This window comes from Nannospalax galili, unplaced genomic scaffold (assembly GCF_000622305.1).
Source record: "Nannospalax galili isolate Female #2095 unplaced genomic scaffold, S.galili_v1.0 scaffold948, whole genome shotgun sequence".
Classification (NCBI taxonomy): Eukaryota; Metazoa; Chordata; class Mammalia; order Rodentia; family Spalacidae; genus Nannospalax; species Nannospalax galili.
Genome location: NW_008358192.1, coordinates 434,191 through 458,702, shown reverse-complemented (window position 1 = coordinate 458,702; position 24,512 = coordinate 434,191). Strand labels below are relative to the sequence as shown.

At 51.5% G+C, this 24,512-nt stretch overlaps 2 protein-coding genes across 2 annotated transcripts; both read right to left on the bottom strand.

Annotated features, from left to right (window-relative positions):
• Positions 1–354: 354 nt before the first annotated feature.
• On the bottom strand, positions 355–5,387 carry Neu1 (neuraminidase 1). Its single transcript, XM_008821503.3, has 6 exons — positions 5,195–5,387; positions 4,821–5,013; positions 4,212–4,474; positions 2,178–2,360; positions 1,871–2,093; positions 355–1,779 (listed from the first exon to the last, which is right to left on the bottom strand). Exons 1-6 carry the CDS (start codon positions 5,327–5,329, stop codon positions 1,553–1,555), a joined length of 1,224 nt encoding a protein of 407 aa, XP_008819725.1. The 5' UTR covers positions 5,330–5,387; the 3' UTR covers positions 355–1,552.
• A 2,327-nt stretch (positions 5,388–7,714) lies between these two features.
• Slc44a4 (solute carrier family 44 member 4) lies at positions 7,715–24,436 on the bottom strand. Its single transcript, XM_008821501.3, has 21 exons — positions 24,376–24,436; positions 22,132–22,180; positions 20,848–20,921; positions 20,642–20,720; positions 19,825–19,924; positions 19,616–19,738; positions 19,238–19,298; positions 16,509–16,599; positions 16,351–16,434; positions 15,871–16,106; positions 15,690–15,789; positions 13,881–13,973; positions 13,513–13,615; positions 10,620–10,873; positions 10,437–10,531; positions 10,229–10,332; positions 10,043–10,116; positions 9,787–9,857; positions 9,585–9,679; positions 9,424–9,508; positions 7,715–7,950 (listed from the first exon to the last, which is right to left on the bottom strand). Exons 1-21 carry the CDS (start codon positions 24,407–24,409, stop codon positions 7,835–7,837), a joined length of 2,121 nt encoding a protein of 706 aa, XP_008819723.1. The 5' UTR covers positions 24,410–24,436; the 3' UTR covers positions 7,715–7,834.
• Positions 24,437–24,512: the final 76 nt, after the last annotated feature.

Below are 24,512 nucleotides of genomic sequence, written 5' to 3'. Positions count from 1 at the left end.
GCTTCGGACATCTAGTAGGATTCGACTTCTAGCACATAGAACAAATTATCTTAATATTTCTCAGAGGAGCGGTCAAGATGACTGCTAATTGCAAATGAACATGAGTTATAGCCCTGATTCCTTAATATAAAAAAATAAAAAATAAAAACCACAAAAAACTTTTAAGGAGGGGATGGCAAGATAGCCTAAGAGGTAAAGGTGCTTGCCACCAGGCTTGAAAACCTGAGTTCAATCCCTGTGGCCCCACATGGTGGAAGGAACTAACTCCAGGAAGTTGTCCTTTGACCTCCATAGGCATACCACCCCCTCAGTAAATTTAATAAAAAGCTTCTTTCTAAAAAAATTAAGAGGAGCTATTTTGTATATATTTTATTACACACACACACTCGCACACATAGCCTCAAGGAATGGAACTCAGGAATGGTCTTAGGTGTTCTAACACTAGCTCTACCACTGAGCTACATCTGCAGCCTTTTTCTTTTTTCGAGACGGTCTCATGTGGCTGAGGCTGCCTGGAACTCCTGATCCTCCTGCCTCCTCTGGAGTGCTGGGATCACAGATGTGCACAAACCACAGCTCCTTCAGCGTTTTTTTCCCTTTTTTTGAGACATGGTCTCACTGTGTGGTAGCCATGGCTAGCCTGGAACTTGGTATGTTAGACGTGAAACTTGCCAGTACCTTCCTCCTTCTGCCCACCAAATGCTGAGCACCTCCATGCCCAGCATCCCATCTAAGCTGTTTCCTCTTGGAGGGCTGAGCCCCGCACCCCTCAGGCACTTGCCTGAGAATGAACACGGTACTTCCTCACAGGTTGTTATAACCAGGCTGGCCTGGCAAAGCTTCCCATCTGGTTTTATACCTCCAATCCGTATTCATACCCCACTCCATCCTAGAAATATGACACATCAGGTTTAAAGTCTCTTAAAGAGTTCCCCCTAACCTCATCAAGAAGGAGCATAATGGAAATGTAGGGTTTGACTTGCCAAATTCAGTTTCCCGAGCACACAGCTTCCTCTCCTAAGCCCGCTCCAGTCACGAGTATCCATGAGGCAATCAGGAGCGTGTGCACCGACAGAACCAGACTCCACAAATGCTTATTTTCCTTCATTAAAAAATTTAAGTTACAAATATTTTGATTCATAAATAATCAAGGGTGTGTGTGTGTGTGTGTGTGTGTGCCTAGTCCCTTAACTCTGAAATGAAATCTTCTGCTCTGGTGACATTTTCCAACCCTCTTCATACATGGTGTTTTGCTCCCAACCCCATGGTAGCTCGACCTTCCCCAGTTCCCTGAGTTCACATTTGTCCAACTCTCCATGCCCAACCCAGACCTGCTCCAGAAAGAACCAGCTCCATAGTCCTGGGAGGGCAAAAAGGGCTGGGGCCATGACTTCTGTTTGGGAGAGGAAGTTGGGCTGTTTCTCTAATGGAGTGATTTCCCTGTCAAAGTAAAGGCTAGTTGGAGGAAGAACTGTGTCCCAGGCATCGCAGCAGACCCTCCACAGAGCCGTGAAATCAGAGTCCAAGACTTTGTGGCCCTGGGGCACTGGACTCAGAGCGTCCCATAGACGCTGATTTTGACCATGGAGATGCTCTCTGTGTACTGGCTCAGGCCTTTCTCGTACAGCACGTACAGCTGTGGAGCCTGCTTTTCTCCAGCTGCATTGGTCTCCAGGGCTGCCAAGGATGAGTAGCCACTGGGTCCTGGCCACACCTGGACTGTTTCCTTCTGCCAAGAGGTGCCATTGCTGAAACTCCAGCGCAGGGTCAAGTTCACTCCTAAGAGAATGACTGTCAATGACTGTCCTCCAAGGCCCTGTCTAGACATAGCACCCCACTTGACCCACTCACCCCACCCTTAGACACTTACGGAACTCAGGATGCGCTGGATTGGAGAAGAAGATGATGCCCGAGCTGGTGGCTATGGCTCCTGCAGCTACCACAGGGTCTACGAGCTCAGGGTCAAAGGTCACATCCCGGGGCCTGAGTGTATCACAGGCGTCGTAGCTGCGGAGGACGATCCGGCAATGGCAGTGGTAGTTGTTTTGGTTCCGGGCATTGATGATGACAGAACCATCTGGAAGCTCATAGGGCTAAGGGGAGAAAACAGGCCTCAGGAGGGTCTGGGTTTGATGACACTTTGGGAAGTGGGGGGGATGTTCCCATGTACTCCTGACCTGGCATTCGTCAGGGTTGAAATCATGCTCCCGTTTGGGCTGGCCAAAGGGGATGCTGCTCACTCCTGTCCCGTAGTGCCAGGATGCGCCATGGTCATCACTGAGGAGACAGAAGACCCCATCTCGCTCCAGCGTCCCATGGCCACACACAATGAGCCGGCCCTTGTGTGGCTCCCGCTGTTTCTGTGAGGAGATGGGTGTGACAGGACCTCACTCTGGGGATTCGGAGGCAGACAGAGGGCTGGTACCTCCCAAGTGTGAAGAAATGTCTGGTTCTCTTTTATTCTGCCCTTTCTCGCTGAGGGTCATGGAAGTACCCCCCCAACAGATGCTGGCTGAATTAAGCAGCTTTTCTGTGCCAGGCTTGGTTGTATAGACCTGTGAGTCCAGCTACTCCAGAGGCTGAGACAGAAAGATGGGAAGTTCAAGGCTTGCCTAGTTACAGAGTGACCTCGACACCAGCCTAGGGAACTTAGTGAGACCCGGTCTCAAAAGAAAAAAATAAGAGGGCTGAGCTGGAGAGATGACTCAGTGGTTAAGAGCACTGCTCAGTGGTTGCTCTTGTAGGAGAACCGCGTTCCCACATGGTGGCTAACAACCATCCATAACTCCAGTTCCAGGGGATCTGATGCCCTCTTCTGACCTTTGGCATGTGGGCATTGCACCACACGTACACTTACATACATTCAGGTAATACACTCACACAGATAAAAAAGAGGGTTAGGGCTCAGTGTGGTGGTGCACACCTTTACTCCCAGCACTTGGGAGGCAAAGGCAGGTGGATCTCTGTGAGTTCAAGGCCAGCCTGGTCTACATAGTGAGTTCCAGGTCAGCTGGGGCTACAGGGAGATCCTGTCTCAAAAAAAAAAAAAAGAGGGTTAGGGGTATAGCTTGGCCCAACGGTAAAGTGCTTACCTAGCATGCCCAAAGCCCTAGCTAGGTTCAATCCAAGTACCTGCTCCCCTCTTAAATTCAGAGTATTTTTGTTTTTATGAGACAAGGTCTCATGTAGTACAGGTTGGCCTCCAACTCACTACGTAGCTAAGGCTGACCCTCATCTCCTGATCTTCCTGCCTCTGCCTCCCAAATGCTAGAATGACAGTCATGCGTGTTACCACTCATCCCATTCCTTCTTTTTCTTTTTTTAATAGGACTGGAGCTATGGACAGTTGTTAGCTGCCATGTGGGTACTGAGACTCGAATCCAGGTCCCCTGCAAAAGCAGCTAGTGCTCTTAACCGCTGAGCCATCTCTCTAGCTGCTTTTTCTATTTTGGAGACTGACTATGTAGGCTGGCTTTGAACTTACAGTGTAACACAGGCTGGGCCTTAAACTCATGATGGACCCCCTGCTTGATGATTAAAAATAAATTTTGGGGGATTGTGAAGATGGCTCAGTGGTTAAGAGCACTTCCTGCTCTTCCAGAGGACTTGAGTTCAGTTCCTAGCACCCTTATCAGGTGGCTCACAACTGCTTGTAACTCCAGCTTTAGGGGAATCAGATGCCTCTGGCCTCCGTGGGCAACCAAAGTCTCATGCACATGCCCCCATACAGACATACACATACATAATTTAACAAAAATAACAAAAATTAAAACTATCTTTAAAAAATAAAATTACTGTACAAAGTAATGAATTTAACTGTGACATTGTCACACATACACATTATTACACCTCGTTGGTATTCCTTCCCTTCCCTCTCCCCTAGTTGGTCATTTTTTAGAAGTTCCTACAGGCATCCAGGGTGCACCACTAGACATGGGGCCCAAACTTGGGAGCTTAAAGCCAACCTGAACTCATGCTCCCTGCCTGGTACTGTGGTGGAGGCATGTATCTGCCCAACGGCCACCCAGTTCCACTCTGCACCAGGGCAGCCTCTGTGTGAAAAACCAGTAGGGTATTCCAGAACGTTGCTTCCTTCCAAAGAATCCCATACAAGTCAAAAATCTGACTTCACAGGACCTTGACCTTGGGAGGTGTCTTTTGGGGAGGGGTCATTACCCAGACTCCTCTTCACCCATCCCCGGGACACAAACCTGAATGCCAGAGCCTGGTCCAGGAGCAAACATCTCCGTGCCAATATCCAGGGAAAGATTCCGGGGTGGGCTCCAGGAAATACCATCGTCCTTACTCCATACCAGCATGGTGGAGGCCACCTGGCAGTTGACCTTGTGAGCGCAGAGGGTGTAGATAAGGAACACCACTCCCGTCTCCATGTCACTCACCACAGCACCCAGGTTCAGCCCGTCTGAGGCCTCCCCATCATCAACAATGAAGGCTGTAGACGACCACGTGCTACCTGGAAAAAAAATAACAGCAGTGACTTGTACCACTTGTCTACGTCCTGCCTCTCCCTAGGGACCTTAATGTGGGTGCTGAAAATCGAACCCAGGTCCTCTGCAAGAGCAGTCAGTGCTCTTAACGGCTGGGAGGTCTCGCCAGCCCCAATTCTCATTTCTAAAACTCCTAGGTGACCCCAATTCCCTGGACACCTTCCTTCCTCAGATTTCCCTTTACCCCTTAGGCACTCAGGCCTCAAAGTACTATCTGTGTCTGGATTGCTGAGGGAACCCTCCCTCACTCCCCCATCTCCAGCCACACCATACAACCCAGCACCCACTCTTTCCCCTTGGGCATCTTTATACCCTGGTCCGTGGACCTCCGCAGGGCGATAAACTTGGCCCCCTCATCAGATGCAGACATCTTCCTGGCCTCAGCGAAGGCGAGCAGCGTGCCCCGAGGTGTGGTTGCGATGAGCGGGATGCGGAAGGTGTCCACCGAGCCGATCTGCTTCCCGCTCACCCACAGCAGCTGCTCCATGGTCACCAACGGCTGCACCTGCGAGGGAGGAGGAAGCGTCAACGCAGCTAAGCTTAATCGAATTGGTAGCTAGGGGCTCCAGCTAGGGTTCCGAAGGGGTCCGGGGCCCGGGGGAGGAGGGGAAAGGGGTTCGGGGCAGCTGGAGGGGCAAGAGTGCCTCCCAGGGCAGCTGAGGCTGAGGCCGTGCAGCCGGGCTCACCAGACTGAAGTCATCCTCAGCCCCAGCCGCGGTTCCTGCCAGGAGCACGAGCAGGTGGGCGATCGCCGCCAGCACCTGCCCTCGGCAGCACCGGGGTCGGCTCCGGACCTCCGGGCTCGGCTGCTCGCCCAACATCGCTCCCCGGGACCCCTGTGCACGACCCGGTCACTGGCTGGCTGTCAGCTGACCCGGGCCCTTTAAATGCCCTGACGTCACCTGAGCCCGCCCCGCTCCAGGACGGCCGCTCGGGCTGTCGTGGCTCTAATTGGTCCTCGGGGTTGCCCTACCTCCGTCTGCGTCGCTCGGAGCTTGCCCTTCCCATTGGTCCTCGCGGAAGCCCCGGAGCACGTGACTGTGGCCTAGTACGGCAGTTGCATTCTGAATGAGACTTTTGATTGGCTATGAAGTCAAAGGGGCGGGGCCTGGTCTAAAGCCCCTAGTGGGGTGGGGGGAGGAGAAAGGCGCCATGTGGGACTGGGGATGTGGCTCCCCTGGTGCAGCGCTTGCTGTGCATACTTGAAGTCCTGGGTTCCATATACAGCGCCATATGACCATAGGTAATGATGCACACCTGTAATTCAGGCATTCGGGGGTGGGTGAAGGTCAGGGTCATCCTGGATGCTTAATGCGTTTTAAGACCAGACTGGGCTATGAGACCCAGTCACCACCCCTCTCGTCCCCACCCCTAAAATCACAGATGTGGGTGCACGAGCTCACACCAGCTGCTCACAGACTCGGGGCGGCCTTTACCCTAGCCTTGGCTCCTGCAGATCTCCACCCCCCCACCCCACCCCCCAGTCAGGGCCTTGTTATTCCAGGGTTGGGTCGGGGAGTGGTCACAGGAGACAGATGTTTGATTCTGGATGGAACTTCAAGCCAGACATAGGATGGAAGGTATATAGCTCAGCGGTACAGTGTTTGTCTAGCATGCTCGAAAACCTGGGTTCGGTCCCAAAAAGAAAAACACCTAGATGCAGATGCATGGGAATTTCGTGAAGGGTTGCCTCTGATCTGAGTCTAGAATCCAGATCATTGGTGCTGCTTTGAGGGTGAGCTGTTAAATGATTTTTTTTCTTTCTTTCTTTTTTTTGACACAGGGTCTCACTACATAACTCTGGCTGGCCTGGAACTTGCTATGAAGACCAGGCTGACCTAGACCTCACAGAGATCTGCCTTCCTCTGCCTCCCAAGGGCTAGGACTAAGGGTGTGTGCCACCATGTGCGGCTGGGTAAATGATTTTGCTGGTACTATTCTATCTTAAAAGTTGTAAGGGACAAAGCGGGACCTCATCAGGAATCTAGTCCAATGTTATCCAGGAACTTAAAAAAGTTTTTTTGTTTTTTTTGAGACAGGGTCACCCTGTAGCCCCAGCTGTCCTGGAACTCACTATGTAGACCAGGCTGGCCTTGAACTCACAGAGATCTGCCTGCCTCAGCCTCCTGAGAGCTGGGATTAAAGGCTTGCACCACCATGCCCAGCTAGGAACTTTTAAATGTACTGGAAATCTCTACTTTAGAGGAACTGGGTCTTGACAAAATGTAACACCCTCCCCAGCTGGGCTTTCCAAGAACTTACTGGTTTTGCTACTCCATTACGAAGAGTCACCTGGACTGACTCTCAGGGCCCCACCCCTAGCAGCTGAGGCTGCTGGGGGAAGGGAGTCTTTTTTCTTTAGCAGTGTGGCCACTGGTAGGTTCCCCAAAGCAGTGGATGACTCAATGCCTGTGCACTGATAGATATCACTAACTGGACTTGGTAAGTTAAAATAAATACATAAATAAATAAATAATTAAAAAAAAAAGAGTTTCCTTGGGGTTGGCAAGATGCTTCAGCCAGTTAAGGCATCAGATGAGCACCTGACGATCTGAGCTCCCTGCTGGGACCCACATGCTATAGGGTGAGAACCAGTTCTTAACAGGTTGTTCTCTGACCACTCTATCACTGAGGCAGTGAGGGTGCACACACACACATAATAAATAAAATGTAATACTTTAAAAAACAATCAATCATGCTGGGCATGGGAGGCAGAGGCAGACAGATCTCTGTGAGTTTGAGGGCAGCCTGGTCTACATAGGTCTAGGAGAGCCAGGGCTATATAGTGAGACCCTGTCTCAATAAATAAATATCAAATAATCACTCCTGGACATTTTGATAACACATTACCTTATTTGAACACACACACACAAAATGGTTTTTTTGTGACAGGGTCTCATCCATCCTAGGCTGGCCTTGAACTCACTGTGGAGCCAAGGATAACCTGGAACTCTTGAACCTCCTGCCTCCACCTCTGAAGTGCTGGTCTCCCAGGCATCTGTCACCACACAAGGTTTGTGTCTTGCTGGAGACCAAACCCAGAGCCTCCTGTATGCTAGGCAAGCACTCTACAACTGAACTACATCCTAAGTCCCGTAGCCCTAGCCCTTGAACAAACTATCTCTCATTGGGTATCAAACCATGTAATAGTAATTTGACCTTTACTTAAAAGGGGATGAGTGTGAACTGAAAATAAAACATACTTATTGAGAAAACAAAATATTAATCTTTAATAAAATCTGTTTACTACAAAATCAGGTTGTGTAAGGCAAGTGTGGCTTGGCGTCTGCACAGGTGGCTGCAGTCCTGGGTCAGGGCCTTGCCTCTCACTTCTTCCTCTTCTTGTCAGGTGCCTGGTTCTTCTTACCCAGAATCTTCAGAAGAGACTTGGGCATATAGTAGGGCCGGTTCACAGAACCATCATTGCGCTCCAGGTCTTCCACTGATCAGCAAAGTAGATTGATTAGAGCAGGCTCCCTTTGCATACCAGAAATAGTCTGAGACCCAGAGACCAACTGGTTTCCTAGCCAGGGTGTTTCAGACTGGTCTGTAACCAGCTAGACAGGTTACCTAGCCTGTTTCCTCACATAAAGTGGGATCAATAATATATATATATATATACTATGTGGGTACTGGGTCCTCTGGAAGAGCAGTCAGTGTTCTTAACCACTGAGCCCCCTCTCCAGCCCCCAGTAATTCATAGGGTATCAGTAGGATAAAGAAAGATTGAATGTAAGATGGCTTGGTAACTTCGGTCTGTAATCCCAATATTTAGGAAGTAGAGGCGAGAGGACAAAGTACAGGGCCAGCCTGGGCTACACAACAGGACCCTGACTCGAACAAAATCCATCTGGGAGTGGTAGTACATACCCACACCAAGCATGATTCTGGCCCTTGGAAGGTGGAGGCAGCCTGATCTACATAGTGAGTTCTAGGCCAACCAGGGCTACATAGTGAGACCCTGTCTCAAAAAAAATTAGTAATAATTAGGGACTGGAGAGAGAGTTCAGTGGTTTAGCGCACTGGCTGCTCTTGCAGAGGAGACAGGATTGGTTCCAGCACCCACACGGAGGCTGACAACCATCAGTAACTACAGTTCCAGGCAATCAGACGCCCTCTTCTGTCCTCTGTGGGCACTGCATGCATGTGATCACTTACATACATCCATAAAAATAAAGTAAAATAAAAATTTTAGGTTGTTTGAAACAGGGTTACCCTGTGGTCTCAACTGGCCTGGAACTTCCTGTGTAGACCAGGCTGGCCTCAGTCTCACAGAGATGTGCCTGCCTCTGCCTCCTGAGTGCTGGGATTAAAGGAATGCACTACCACACCTGACTAAAAAAAAAAAAAAAATAATTAAAAAGATTTAAAATGATAAATTAAAAAAAAATTAAAAACAAAAACAAAACATAAAGGATCAACAAAACATGCATGTCAATTGCTTAGCTTGAGGCTGGGGGTGTTGCACCACAATTCCAGCACTGGGTGTTGCACCACAATTCCAGCACTTGGGTGGCTGAAGCAGGAGGAGCGTGTGAGTTTGAGCCAACCTGGGCTACACAGTTCCAACCTGGGCTACATAGTTCCTTTGGTACATAGTGTGATCCTGTTTTATTTCCTCTGCACCCTGCCCACCCCCCTAAAGAACCCTGAATACAAGAAGGAAGGAAACTCTCTCACTGCAGTCTCCTGCTGGGAAGAACCTCTGTGGAGATCCTCTAGCCAGGCCTCTGAGAGGCCAGGGTTCCTTCCTTTCTTCCCCAAACCCCTGGCCTTAGAATGTCAGAAGACCCATGTTCTGGCTCCTCTAGCTCACAAGGCTACAAGCCCCCAGTCTCAAAAAAACCACGCATGAATAGTCAAATACTTGAGGTTGGGTGGGGTGGGGGGGAGAGTGTGGTGGGGGGATACTCACAGAAACAGAGAAAGAGCGTGTCCACGCACATGCCAAAAACGCTGAAGAAGCCGCTGGCGATGACGTAAGCCCCCACGATGGAGGTCTGTAAGACACAAGGCTGATTGGAGCCCCTGGGCTCCTCTGGGAACTTGGGCGAGACAGAGGGAAGTGTCACTCACCATGATGGGCAGCCAGTAATAGTTGAGTTGGGGGTTCTCAAAGTCTTTCCCCAGCCCCTTGATGCGACCAGAGAAAAAGAAGAAGGACAGGACTCCTGTGGGAGAGCTCTGCAGGTCAGTACTGTCCCTCTGTGGGCTCCCCTCCAGCTGTCCAGCACCCCGTACCATGTCTGCCTCTGTAAGCCCTGGTACTGGCCCTTACCGACACCTCCGACCACCAGCAGCTTCCCAAAGAACAGCAGCAGGTCTGTGACTTTGTCCAGGACAACAACCCTGCAGTGGAAGTCAGGGTGGGCCAGGGGTGAGGGGCCTGGCGAGGCTGAGAAGAAGTGAATTCTAGTCCCCTTTCAAGATCATTTGACAACATGCAGGGCCCTTCCGAGTAGACTGTGCCCATGAAGCCAGCTTTGGGTGGGAGATCGGGGGAGGGAGACACTCTTGGGGCCCAGCAGCCTGACCTGACAATGTTTCTCATGAGCAGCATGAAGGCATTTTTAGCTGAGACACAGAAGTTTTTCCCGTAGATAGCAATCTGAAGGGGGTGAGAAAGGTCACAGTCACATCCTTGGTGAGCTTGCCTGGATCTCAGTGCAGCCTGAGCCAAGGGGGCACAGAGCAAGGGACTCCTGGCTGCCTGTGCTCACCATGATGTAGGCGTTGCGGTTGAGGAACTTGATGAACTTCTCCAGACACCAGAGGCAGCACTTGAAGCAGCAGATAATACAACGGGCCACAGGGTTCTGGGCTCCTGTGGGCAAGGAAAGTCCATGACTGGTCACTTGCCTCTGCAGGCCCATCCTCGATGGCCCAGCTGCTCAGCCTGACTTTCCCAGAGCCTACCACTCAGCTCACCTCTCAGCTTGTGGTCAATGTACTCCAGGATGATCCGGGCTATCTGTACAAGGGTCAGGATGAGGGCTCCAAATGCCAGTGACCCAGTGTGGTAACTGTAGAGAGGAAGTTCAGGGGGCAGGAGAGTTAGGTAAGTTGAGGCAGCCTAGCACCTCATTTGGCAGAGTGCTGCCCCTGGCTTACCGGAGTGTGCGGATGAAGGCTGAACACAAGGGGAAGGTAGGGATGTCCTGAGGCTTGTGAAAGGCCCAGTAGAAGGAGGCAAAGGCCCCAGCCAGGACACACTGGCCCAGGGCCAGCACCCAGTTAACTGTCCAGAAGAGCCCCAGGACCCCGTAGATTTGCAGGTTGAAGAGTGACCGTTGTGCTAGGCCTGTGGAGGAATAGCCCTGGAAGGCACACGTCAGCCCTGGGCACGAGGAGTTCTTGGGTGGGGCCTGGAGGTGACAGGGAGGATAGTAGGTTCAGGCCCAGCTTCGGCAACATCAGGGCAGAACCCTGCCTCCATCCCTAGCAGCTGGGGAGGAATCCCATCTCAGACAGCCTCATCTCCCCTATTGTGACTATAAAGAGCATCCAGGTCTAGACGGGTGCCAGAGCTCCCCGGCCACCCGAGGCAAGCCCAGCATGGGGCAGCTCCACCTACTCCTCACTTTCTCAGCAGCCAGCTCACATGGAGGCTTCTGCAGCTCCAGGCAGGGTGCTGTATTTGATGACACATTAAGGAATTTTGTAGGCTGTGATGACTTAGTGGTTATATATGCTCTGTGTGTGTGTGGCCAGAGGCTGACCACGGATCCTCACACAAACTACACAGCTGCCCTTGCACAGGCTGAGCTGCATGCCTGGCCCTCATTAGATTTCCTGTTTTGGTGTTTCTGAGATAGAACCCAGGGCTTGGGGAACGAAATGGAATGCGAGACAACTTTTTACTACTGAGCTAATCCTCGGGCTCTGCATTTTAAGTCATCTGTTGAAGGGCTGGGAAAGTAGTTCAGCTGGTAGAGCACTTGCCTCACATGCACAAAGCCCTGGGTTTAATATGCAGCACCACATAAACCACAACCATATGGTTGTGCACACCTGTAATCTCAGCATGAGGGAAGTAGAGACAGGAGGATTAGAAGTCCAAAGTCATCCTCTACTACACACCCAGTTCAAGGCCAGTCTGGATTACATGAGACCCTGTCTGCAGGTAGGTAGGTAGGTAGGTAGGTAGGTAGGTAGGTAGGTAGATAGATAGGTAGGTAGATAGATAGATAGATAAATAAATAAATGTCACCCTCAAGATCCATTTTAGCAGACTTACACATAAAACAGCATGATATACAGATTTTGTATTAAAAACTATCTGAGCGGTGTGATAGTACACCCCTTTAATCCCATCACTTAGGAAGCTGGGGCAGGAGGATCACCATGAATTTGAAACTAACCTGGATTACAGATTAAGTTCCAGGCTAGCCTAGACTACAGAGTGAGACCATCTCATAAAACTGGGGGGTAGGGGAGTTAAAAACTACCTAAAAGCTGGGGTGTGGCTCAGTGGTAGAGCTCTTATCTAGGCCACACAAAAACTCTGGGACAAAAATTATGGGTGAAGGTAGGAAGATAGTAAGAGCCCCAAGAATGACTGGGATGTAGCTGTGTGTTCTTCCTCTTCATACTGTGTAGTCCTTGCTTTGCATGTCTGAGGCCCTGGGTTCAAACCTAGTACTGCAAAAAGAGGAGGAGGAAGAGGAGAGGAGAAAGAAGAGGAGGAGGAGGAGGAGGTGGAGGTGGAGGAGGAGGAGGACTAGAGCCTTCCTCTTGACAGGAAGCTGCGGGCTGTGGAATCTGGGTTTGAGGACTCACCACTGTAGTTCCTTCTGCGTAATTTGGAAAACATTCATCATGACATATAAAAATGAACAAATAAAAAGTGAACCAATCCAGCAAATAAGATTTTAAAAATCTTCCTGGTTTCCAAGAGTTAGTGCATATTTGAAATTTTAAAATAAGAAAAGGAATAAGTAGTCTGTAGTCTAGGGGTCACTGTGGGTTTGTGTCAGCCTTCACTGCTGGAGAGTGAGCAGGCTGCAAAGAAACACCAGGTCAGCCTGGGCTTTTCTTACCAGGACTCTGCACAAGGTGGGCCTTTTACAAATCTTAACAAGTCTCTTCCTTTTCTGGGGGATGTGCTTTTAAGGCAGGGCCTTGCTGTGTAACCCAGCTTGGCTCCAAACTGGAGATCCTCCTCCCTTAGTTGGGATTGGTGGTGTGCTCCTCTGCACACAGCTTTTTGTCATGTTTGGTTTTGGTTTTTAGAGATAGTGTCTCATGTAGCTCAGGCTGGCCTCAAACTTGCTATGTAGCCAAGGCTGGGGTTGAACTGACCCTCTGCTTCCATCTCCCAAGTGCTGGGTTTACAGGTGTGTGTGCCACCACGACCAGCTTATTTATCTATCTATTCAGATTCAACGGGTAAAGCCTGTAGGCACAGCCCATGGTCCCAACTCAGATGAAAGAATAACATGACTTTGAGGAGAGAAAATTCTGAACAGTCTAGTGCCATGCCTCAGGACGTCATGGAGTAGGGAAGCACCTCCCTGGCCCCCAGGTCCCTCCAGGAGTCCCTCTTGTAGACTTCTAGGCCACTATCTGGGGCTATGTTCCCAGGAAGGTACATTTGAAGAGGGAAGTAAAACAATTCAACCAGTTGGACTCTCGTATCAGTGGGCAGACACTGTACACAGCACTAGATATACCCAATGCCATTAAACGTCCTCAGCCACCCACAGGGATCAGGATTAGGATCGGCTCCAATTTATAGAGCAGTGGGTGGAGACTGTATGAGGAGGAAGTATTTAATGGTCCTGGAGGCAGAGGAGAGTCCTGCTTGCTGTCTGGCCTTCCCATTTTCAGGTCAGGCTTCTGGCACCCACCTCACTATTCACAAAATAGATGGGGCTCAGCTGCGGAACTGTGGGAGGTTGCAGGTCATGTGACCTTGAGAGTCCCGTGCCTGCTCAGTCACTTATGTACTGTGAGGAACTTGGCCCCTCAAATTTCCCTCAGCACCCATCCCACCTCTTCTCACCATGGGGTCACATGATGAATTCAGGGACACGCTCTCACAGCCTGGTGCGCTGGCATTGGATGCCCAGTAGACATACTGGGGTTGCCCGGATGTGGCCAGGTACCCAGAGGAGAGTCAAGGAAAGCAGGGTTCCAGGTGTCCACCACAGGACACCCCTTAGGGTGGTCATGTCACAAAGTGGGAAGAGGTGGATTCAAACTGTTCACTCCGGAATCTCAGTCCCCTCAGGTCCCCATACGGGGGGGTTGTGTCTGCTCAGGTAAAGAGGGTTCACTTCCAAAATGCGCCAAAGTCATATACAGGTAAATATCGATTCATCTGTCCCCTGTACCACCTCTGAGCTCAGGGACGGGCTGAATAAAGGATACAGAGCAGTCATGGCCCAGTAAGCAATGCAAATCACCAGGAGAACAAAGGTGACCAGAGGGTAGAACAAGGTTGACATCATCTGCCCCACAGCCCTGCAGAGAGACAAGAAAAGTCCATGAGGGCCCCAGCCCTCTGCATCCTCTTCCGGGGTGGACCCTGGCTAGGCCCCTCCTCTGCCTGTTTGTTTCTCCAGGTCAGGGTACACAGCAGACTCTTACTGGGTGAACTAAGGGATCCTCACAGGAGACAGCTGGGCAGTTCAGGGGGCATCATAAGGGAACAGAGCCTTCAGAGGGCAGTGCTCTAGGCAGACTTGGCAGTTGCTGATAGGAAGTGGACAGACTGCTGCTCCCTCCTGCCTCAACTCCTGCCGCTCCACCCAACAACTGCAGGACTCCGACCCCCACTACCAGAGTGCCACTTCTAAGTTTCAGGCACTTGGCTGACACACTAATCAGTTCAATCCTCACCACACAAGGTTGGGACCCCTATCACAGCCATTTCACAGATAGGGAAGCTGGGTGTGGTGGTGCATGCCTGTAACCCCGGCACTCCAAGGCAGCAAGTTACGCTACTCTGGGATCCATGGCAAGACAAAGCAGTGTTGGAGGGAGAGGACAGGTGGACTGTGGATATAGCTCAGTTAGTACAGTGTTTGCCTGACATACATGAGGCCTGAGTTTGACCCCCAGAACTGCATAAACCAGCTTGGTAGTGCATGCCTGTAATCCAGAGGTGGAGGCACCTTGGTTCAAGGTCATCCTTGACTACGTAAGTGAATTTGAGGCTAGCCTGTGCTGCCAGAGACCCTGTATCAAAATAATAATAATAATAATAATAGGACTAGAGAGATGGCTCAGTGGTTAAGAGCACCGGCTGCTCTTGCAGAGGACTGGGGTTCAGTTCCCAGCACCCACATGGTGACTCACAACCTTCTGTAACTCCAGTTATAGGAGATCTGGTGCCCTCTTCTGACTTCTTTGGGCACTGCATGCACATGATGTATGTACATACATGTAGGCAAAAACACTCAGACACATAAGATAAAAATAAATAAATTGCTGGTCGTGGTGATGCACACCTTTAACCCCAGCACTAGGGAGGCAGAGGCAGGCGGATCTTTGTGAGATCGAAACCAGTCTGGTCTACATAGTGAGTTCCAGGCCAGCTGGGGCTACAGGGAGACCTTGTCTCAAAAAGACCAAAAAAAAAAGGGGGGGGGGAATGGCTTAGTGGTTAAGAGCACTGACTGCTCTTGCAGAGGACCTGGGTTCTATTCCCAGCACTCACATGGCAGCTACAAACTGTCCTTAACTCCAGTTTAAGGGGAATATGATGCCCTCTGACCTCCGAGGCATTGCATGACAGGGCGCACTCACATACATGCAGGCAATACACTCATATACATAAAATAAAAAAATAAAATATTTTTTTGAAAAGATTTAAAAAAAAAAAGCTGAGCATGGTGGTGCACTCCTTTAATCCCAGCACCCAGGAGACAAAGGCTGATGGATCTCTGTGAGACCAAGGCCAGCCTACTCTACATAGTGAGTTCAAGGCCAGCCAGGGCTACATATACTGAGACTGTGCCTCAAAACAAAACAACACACACATGCACACATGCACACACGCCCCAACTGACAACAAAGCAAATCTGATAGGGAAACTGAGCCTCCGAGAGGCTGAAACCCATCAGCCATTAGCGTTAACCACTGAGCATTCTGCCCTTCTCCTAGAGGGTTCTTGCCACCCGCATCCTGGCCCGCACCCCTGCCCAGAGCGCCACACCCTCACAGACAGGTCCCGACCTGCTGGCTTCCTTCAGCAGAGCGATGGCGATGCGGATCCTCTGCCGCAGAAAGATGAGCAGGAGCAACAAGATGCCCTCCACCACGGCCAGCACGATCACTGCGGGGGACAGCGGGCACAGGGTCACCCCACCCCGTGCCACCCGCGGCGGGGCGGCGGGAGGGCGGGCAGGGCACTCACAGGCAGCCAGCCAGGTCTCTTGCACACTCTGGTAGGCGCTGAGGTTGGTGGTGAAGCCCAGGTCGGAGATGGAGGCGCCCTTGTCCCGCAGCGCTCGGTACTGCTGCCAGCAGTGGTAAATGCCGTAGGCTAGCACCGCCAGCACGCCCACAATCAGCAGCAGCACCAGGGGTCCGGCCACCAGGCGCAGGAGCAGGAGGAACAGCAGACTCAACCCCAGAGCCACAGCCAGGGCACTGCCACACAGAGGAGGGTCACTCTCGGCTGCCTACAGTTTCCCTTTGGAGCCCCCAAATACCTTATCTCACACCCTGTGTCCATAGAGTAGATTCCCTTTCTGTTACAAATCCTCACTAGCTGGGGGTCCATTCTGAGCGCTGGCTTGCCCTCTGCCCATAGCTTCAGATTCGAGACTTAGAGAAAGGGGGTCTGGGAGGGGAAGGAGGGAAGGACTGAATCCTGGGGAACCTGGAGACTCACATGAGGATCCAATACCAGGAATGGGCAAAATCCTCAAAGATCTTCACAGAGATGTCCCGGGCATTGATGCTGTCAAGGAGGCCACTGTTGGGGAGGGACTGAGTCAGACAGAGCTGAGGAAGGGAGGTGGGACAAACGTGGGGGAGGGCAACATCTACCTGATCCCCTGAGAGACAGTGCTGCTATTGATCCATGGGTAGTTGGGCAAAGTGAAGTTAACGTTGGTTAATGGAAAACAACGCCCCAGAGCTGGAAGAGAAAACAGGGCAGATGGGTGGGCTCTGACTCTCCCCGTCCAGCGCACACTCAGGGGAGGGAGGAGTGATGGATAGGCTCTGCCTCTTTGGGGTTGAACCCCATCCTCCCTCTGCTGCTGGATCACACCCCTCCATGCCACCTCCATGGTCTGGACTCTTGTAATACCTCCAGCCCTGACCTGACTGCACTCTGACACAAGGACAGCATGACCCCTCATTCCACAGCTCTTGGTCCCTCAGTCCCTCGGGTCCCTCAGCTGTGTGGTGTCACCTCTACAGGCTCTGGTCATGCCCCTGGGCCAGGCTCCCAGGCCCTGCATTCCGAGCGCAGCCAACTGGCCCCTTATCTCCCTCTAAGCCTCTGCTCTTGCTCAGATGTTCTGAGAACCCTCATCCTTCCAGAAATTTCCCCCATCACTCCCTGCTCAGTTCCTGCCCCATCCCTATCCCTGTATCTCAGATTCCCAGCTCATTATGTGTCTTTGGAGACATATATAGCCAAAAAGGTTTTTTTGTTTTTGTTTTTGTCTTTTTGAAGCAGGGTGTCCCTGTAGCCCCAGCTGTCCTGGAACTCACTATGTAGACCAGGCTGGCCTTGAACTCACAGAGATCCGCCTGCCTCTGCCTCCCGAGTGCTGGGACTATAAGTGTGCGCCACCACGCTTGGCTATTCTATTTTTTTAATCATTTACATTGCAAAGATGAAGAGACAAGGTGAAAAGTTGAGTAACTGCCTGAGACCAGTTCCCTAGAAAGTGCTGGAGTTTAAATCCAGATTGACCTGACATTCATTTGATAACTTTTCCTATTGCACTTAACATTGAAAACTTTTCTTTATGATGATATAATTAAAAAAGAGAGAGACAGCCTAGAGTGGTGGTGTATGCCTTTAATCCCAGCACTTGGGAGGAAGAGGCAGGTAGATTTCTGTGCGATCAAGGGCAACTTGGTCTACATGGTGAGTTCCAGGCCAGCTGGGGTTACAGGGAAACCCTGTCAAAAACAAACCAACAGGCGCATGCCTTTAATCCCAGCACTTGGGAGGCATGAGGCAGGCAGATCTCTGAGAGTTCAAGGCCAGCCTGGTCTACATAGTGAGCTGGGGCTACAGGGAGACCCTGTCTCAAAAGGACAAAAAAAAAAAAAAAAAAAAGAGAGAGAGAGAGAGAGAGAGAAGCAGAGAGCAGTGAGATGGCTCAGTGGGTTAGGCGCTTCCAAGAAACCCGATGGCCTGAGTTCAATCTCTGGGACACATGTGGTGGAAGGAGAGAGCTGACTCCTACACATCACCCTCTGACCTTCAACTGTACACTGTGGCGCGCGCACACACACACACACACACACACACACACACACAATAAATAAATAAAGATGCTACAGAATAAGATCCTGTCTGAAAATAAAAGGAAGCAGGCTGGAGAGACGGTTCAGTGGCTAAGAGCACTAACTGCTCTTGCAGAGGACCTGGGTTTGGTTCCCAGCACCCACACTGGGTAGCTTCCAACCACCTGTAACTCCAGTTCCAGGAGATCCAGTGTCTTCTGGCCTCCACGGACACATGCACACACATGGTGTACACAATCACACACATATACATAAAAAAATTTCTTTTTTTTTTTTTTTTTTTTCTGTTTTTGGTCTTTTGAGGCAAGATCTCACTAGGTAGCCTTGGCTGGCCTGGCACTCACTATGTAGACCAGGCTGGCCTCAAACTCACAGATTCTCCTACCTCTGCCTCCTGAGTGCTGGGACTAAAGGTATGCGTCACCACACCCAGCTTAAATAAAAATCTTAAAGGAAACTACATTTGCTGTTAGGAAGAAGTATAAACAAATCCCATGACCTAGCCACATTCTTATTTTTTCGTGTGTGTGTGTGTGTGTGTGTGTGTGTGTGTACACACATGCTTGCATGCCTATGGAGTCAGAGTCCATCTTTCGTGAGTCAGTTTTCCCCTTCTACCATATGGGTCCTGGGAATTGAACTCGGGTTATCTAGCTTGATGGCTAGTGCTTGTTCGTATGTGCAGAGCTATCTCACACGCCCCAGTTTGTTGTGGTTGCTTTGAGATAGGGTCTCACTGTGTAGCCCAAGCTGGCCTTCAGCTCCTATTCCACCTCAGCCTTCCCACCAGCTAGAACTACAGGTGTGGACCATTCCAGGCCCAGCACTCATGCAATCTCTTGTGAACGCCTCTGATCTCAGCTGGATGTGGTGACACACGCCTTTAGTTCCAGCACCTGGAGGCAGAGGCAGCCTGATCTCTCTGAGATGGAGGCCAGCTTGTGCTACATAGTGGGTTCCAGGTCAGCTGGGGCTACAGGGAGACCCTGACTCAAAAACCAACCAAATGAAACACTATTTCTGATCTCTCCACCTAGAATGTAGCTGAAGCAAGGAGCAGTTTCTACTGTCCCTGTGTCTGTCCGCATGCCTGGCACGTAGCTGCCCAGCAGGCACTGGTAGTCTGACTATAAGGTCCTGAGGCAGAGGGATGAAGTCCTGCCACTCATCCCCAAGTTCCCAGTGAAAAGCTGAGTGGTTTTCTATTTCTGGACCTACTTGCTTTATTTGAGAAATAAAAATATTGAATAAGATGATGCCTGAGGGGTAAAGTATGTGATTCTCACCTGGAGTGGAGGGGAGGAGGAAACTGGGACAGAGCTCCTGTTGCAGGCTTTCCTGCACTATCTGGGGATAGAAAAGGGAGCATAGATACACACAGACATAGATAAGATGAAGAGTCGTGGGTCCCACCATCATCACCATCACCTCCACATCCTCCTCCTCCACCATCACCTTCACCACCACCTCCTCCTCCTCCTCCTCCTCCACCTCTCCATCACCTCCACCTCCACCACCATCACACCCTCTGCCTCCATCTCTAGCACCTCCACCACCTCCACCTCCTCAAGGCTCAGACTGGCCCATCCTCCTAGGATTCCAACCTCCCCTTTCACCTCCACCACTGTGGCCTCTCCACAGGTTGGCATGGGACTAGCACTTACCATATTCGAGGGTACCTCTGGTAGACAAAAGATCCTGTTTTCATTATAGACTTCCCCAACTGTCTTCAAGTACTGGTTCCCTTCCACAGACCATAGGGCCTCTGGACAGGAGGACACGCAAACCTAGGGGGTGGGTAGAGAACATGCTAAGGGGCTGGTACCCAGGGCCTTAGAGACAGGTGGGGTTCAGGCAGGTCCCGGCCTCTGACCTGGGGTGTGGGACATTGTAGGCCATTCTGGGCAACCGAGATGATGTTGGTGGCCACAGCACAGCTTAAGATATTGAAGTACAGGACATAGGGTTTATCCCTGTGGGAAAGGGAGGACATGTGAGCATCAGGGCCTGGGCAGGTGTCAGGGCTGTTCCCATCACACAGTGAGCCCCATTTGGCTCCTGGTGCGGCTTCTCAGGGAAGATAAAGAAGGCCCCAGTGGATGACCCAGGGAAATTCACGTTTCAACAGCTAACACAAGGCTGAGAGCATCATTCTGGGGCCCAGCTTCCCTCTGAGATGGCTTCATGACCTTGAACAAATCACATGAAGCAGAAGCTTCAGGTCTGTTGTATGAAATGACAGCATCTACTCAGGAGGCATACGAAACACCCTGCCCCCCTTCGGTACTGTAACCACTACAGGAATGTAGCAGGTTTGCCATTTACCCCCATCCTTTCTGGAATCTTCCTGGTGCTTCAGATGAGGAACTCAAAGCTCAGAGTAGATGAGTAATTTGCTTAAGGTCACACAACCAAAACTTATACCAGGGATCCAAACAACAATGTCTGAACTCTACATTCATACATTTAACCATGGTTCTGCCCTGAGTTCCAGTCAGAGGGTTAACTGGAGCTCCCTGTCCAATAGGGGAGGGCTTTCATTGTGGCCTGGAGTGGCTGGGTTCCGGGAGGTAGAAGGTGGGGCAAAAACAATAGGGAAAGGGTAGGGAAGAGCACCAGGCCCTGGCGCCTGCCTCAAAGGGGCACCCCACATTTCCTGCCCACTGCTGCCCCCCAATCCTGGTACTCACTTGTTATCCCCAATTCCGCAGTAGGCCCCCGTGGAGTTCCTGGGATAGATGACCTGCCGAGGGTCTCCATACACCCAGGCTGGAGACAGGGACAGACAGCTGGGTCACAGGAGGGTTGGGATGTGGTGGGAATAGCTCTGGGACCATCCCTCCCTGGGTTATTGCCCCTCACTCTCAGCCCCAGCTCTGGGCAGCTGTAAACTTACCCACAAGCCCCACCACGATGTAACCCAAAATGAAGAGCAGGAAGAGGACACAGCAGATGATGTCTGTGCAGCCCCTGGTGGAAGAGATGGAAGTCTGAGCTGAGGGGTGCGTGTGCTGGGTCGGGGTGGAGAGCCTTTGGGGAACGGGTATGGGGTATGGTAAGGAGGGGTCACAGGGTGGAGGGTTGAGGGATGCTAAACAGTAGGAACTGGCTTTTTTTTTTTTTTTTTTCTGGTCGTTGTGCTGGATAGACACACCTGGGTTGAGGGAGCCTCATTTGGGGAATTGCCTTCATCAGACTGGCCTGTGGCCATGTCCATGGGGCACCTTGATTGTTGAGTGATGTGGGAGGGCTCAGCCCACTGTGGGTGGTGCTACCCCTGGGCAGGTGGGCCTGTGTTGCATAAGAAAGCAGGCTGAGCAGGAGCCAGGGGAGCAAGTCAGTAAGCAGCGTTCCTCCATGGCCTGTGCTTCAGCTCCTGCCTCCAGGTTCCTGTCCTGAGTTCCTACCTTGGGCTCCTGGATGAACTGTGACCCAGGATATGTAAGCTAAATAAACCCTTTCCTCCTCAAGTTGATATTGGTCAGTGTTTTGTCACAGCAATGGAGAAAAAAACCAGAACAGTCTTTTTGAGACAGGGTCTTCCTGTAGCCTCAGCTGGCCTGGAGTTCGCTATGTAGACCAGGCTGGCCTTGAACTCACAGAGATCTGCCTGCCTCTGCCTCCCCAGTGCTGGAATTAAAGGTGTGTGCCACCATGCCTGGTTTAGGAATTGGCTTTTTTTTTGGTCTTTTTGAGACAGGGTCTCCCTGTAGCTCCAGCTGTCCTGGAACTCACTAAGTAGACCAGGCTGGCCTTGAACTCACAGAGATCTGCCTGCCTCTGCCTCCCAAGTGCTGGGATTAAAGGTGTGGGCCACCACACCCGGCATGGAATTGACATTTTTATTTATTTATTTTCGTCTATTTTAAGCAAACCTTTCCCTGGGTGGAGACATTTATTCTGAAGTATAACAGAAAAATACGACTCAGGGGCTTGGAGGGTGGAGCACTATCTAATATGCATGATGTCTAGGGTTAGTTGTCAGCAACATATACACACAGAACTCTTGAATGCTTAGCTGGGCAGGTTTCCCTCAAATGGATCCACCTGAGCAGCTAGCACTGGAGTCAGGAACTGGAACGTCCTCAACACTGGGAGCCCCCAGCTGCCCCTCCAAAGCTCCTTCAGTGAATGTAAACCAAGCCCCTCCCCCAACCCCCAGGCAGTACCCGTAACTCACCTGTTCTTGATGGGGCCCCGAAAGGAAGGGTCATATTTGGCTGCTTTCCCTGAAGGGGTAGATAGAAGTATGGTCAGCATATTCAGGCCAGTCAGCAGCCCAATGACTGCCAGCTGTGAACTCTCCCCAGGCAGCAGGCAGGGAGATGGGGTCTTTATTTTTGGTGGTACTAGGCATCAAACCTACAGCCTTCTACATGCTAATGTAAGCACTCTGCCGATAAGCTATAGCCACAGCCCCTTTACTTTCAGGTTTTGTTTGGGTTTTTTTGTTTTTGTTTTTGTTTGTTTGAGATAGGGTCTCCCAGTAGCCCCAACTGGCCTGGAACCCACTATGTAGACCAGGGCCTCCTTGAACTCACAAAGATCCATCTGCCCCTGCCTCCCGAGTGCTGGAATTAAAGGCATGGACCACCATGACCGGCCCCAGTGTTTGTTTGAGACAGGGTCTTACTATATAGACCAAGGTGGCCTTGAACTTAGAGAGATCTGCCTGACTCTGCCTCTCAAGTGCTGGGATTAAAGGCCAGTTTATTTTCTCTTTTTATTTTGAGACACGGTCTTGATGAGTTGCTCAAGCTGCCTTCCTCCTGTCTCAGCCTTCTCCTAAGTAGCTGGAATTACAGGCCTAACGGAAGTGGGGTTGTGAGAGTTTCTGGCTCCCACCTCAAGGCTATCTGCCTAGAATGTTCACCTGACCAGTTTCTCCTGAGGCTCTCTAGTTGGGATGTGGGACTCCCTCTCAGTATCTCTCAGGCCCCATCCTTATCCCCATCTTCCCTATAGCCCAGTTCCAGGTCCTCTCTGGACTGCCTTAGATGGAGCCCCTCAGGGGGCCATAATCCCTCAGTCACTGCAGCCCAGGTCCTATCACAGCCTCTGATCTAAGGCTGTGGGCAGAAAAAAGGACAGTCAAAGGTGTGAAGCCCTGCAAGGCCGGGAAGGAGCTCTGCTTGAAGGACTTGGGTCCTCAGGCCACCACAGAGGCGCTCTGGGTAGCCAGCCAGGTTGACACTTGAGCCAGCTGGCTGTTGGGATTTTGGCCACGTCCTGTTCCTGGTCCTCCTTGAATACACAGGGGGAGGGGGTGTGGCCAGGCAGCCAGGGTCCTTGTAGACACCAAGAAGGGAGGGCCAAGGGCAGGGGGGGTGGCATCTGTTCTCCCAGGTGCTCTGGACTCTGTTCTACCCTGACTCAGGAAGATGAGGTCAATAATTGACCTAAAGTTGCTCCAGGAAGTTTTGAGCGCTTTGGCCCCTTCCCTGTCTCCTAGAGGATTCCAGCCCTACCCGGAGAAGGCACCACCCTCAGGATTAGCTCCCTTGCAGAACCCAGAGAGCTCTGCAGGTGAGGAACAGCAGCCCTCACAGACAGCAGCTTCCTCTCTTCAGCCCTCCTGGGACACACTTCAGCCCTTTTTCTTCTGGAAGCAGGCTTGTTTCCTGTCCCCTCAGGCCATTTTTCACAGAGTGCCCTGCCCCTAGTCCTTAAAGTGCCCACAGATAGGTCCATCACTACCTCCTAACAGAGACCGCCCCCCAACGCAGACAACAGCCCTTTATCACAATCTTTAGCCCCCACTCCTCACAGGAACCCCAGCAGGAAGATCCCAATAAGTCAGAGTCCCAGCCCCAGGACTCTTCACAGGGACCTCTGCACTTCCGGTCCCAGCTCCCTACCCCTCACAGGGACCCTAGCAGCTTAGGGTCCTAGCCCCCCCACTTTTCACAGGGTCTGGGCTGGCAGACCCTCAGAGATCCAGAGTTTAGCCTGGAACAGCCCCTTCTCACAGACGCCCCACCTCACCCCTTGGAGACGCTTCAGCTCAGGACTCTCCTAGACCCTGAGTTCTAAGCAGCCTGCTCCATGACCCCAACCTTTCACATAACCACCCGCTTTGTTTGCCAGGGCTCTGCCCTCAAGGACCCAGAGCCCAGGCCTGAAACCCCGGACCGTCTACAAAGACGCCAGCCCAAACTCCTGCACATCTAGTCTCCAATTTCAGCCCAAACTCCTGCACATCTAGACTCCAATTTCAGTATGTGAGGGCCCCCAGCTATGGCCCTCAGGCCCTGGGCCCCATCCTCCCAGGAGCGGAGTCTATCCACAGGCTGCTGTTTCTCCAGCCCTCTCATCAGAGACCCAGGACTTTCATTCCTCTGCCTGGATCCAACCTCAGCCACCATGGTCTAAAGCACCGAGCCACCTCCCTCCCCAGAGCTCAGGCCTCTGCCCCCAGCCTCACCATAAGCCTCATTTTCATCCTGCTTTTTCCCCATGGTTCAGTCTCCGGAGTGATTGGAGCCAGGGAGACCTGGCCGCTCACCTGCTGCCCAGCCCGCCCTCCCACACGTCATAGCCCCCCCCCCGCCTATGGTCCCT

Coding starts and splice junctions, on each gene's coding strand:
- Neu1 (XM_008821503.3), bottom strand. CDS start 5,329: ATGTTGGGCGAGCAGCCGAGCCCGGAGGTCCGGAGCCGACCCCGGTGC. Junction 4,475..4,820: donor GCGGAGGTCCACGGACCAGG/GTATAAAGATGC, acceptor TTTTTTTTCCAG/GTAGCACGTGGTCGTCTACA. Junction 2,361..4,211: donor GACCAGGCTCTGGCATTCAG/GTTTGTGTCCCG, acceptor ATCTCCTCACAG/AAACAGCGGGAGCCACACAA.
- Slc44a4 (XM_008821501.3), bottom strand. CDS start 24,409: ATGGGGAAAAAGCAGGATGAAAATGAGGCTTATG. Junction 22,181..24,375: donor GGATGAAAATGAGGCTTATG/GTGAGGCTGGGG, acceptor CTACCCCTTCAG/GGAAAGCAGCCAAATATGAC. Junction 13,974..15,689: donor CTGCTGAAGGAAGCCAGCAG/GTCGGGACCTGT, acceptor GTCTCTCTGCAG/GGCTGTGGGGCAGATGATGT.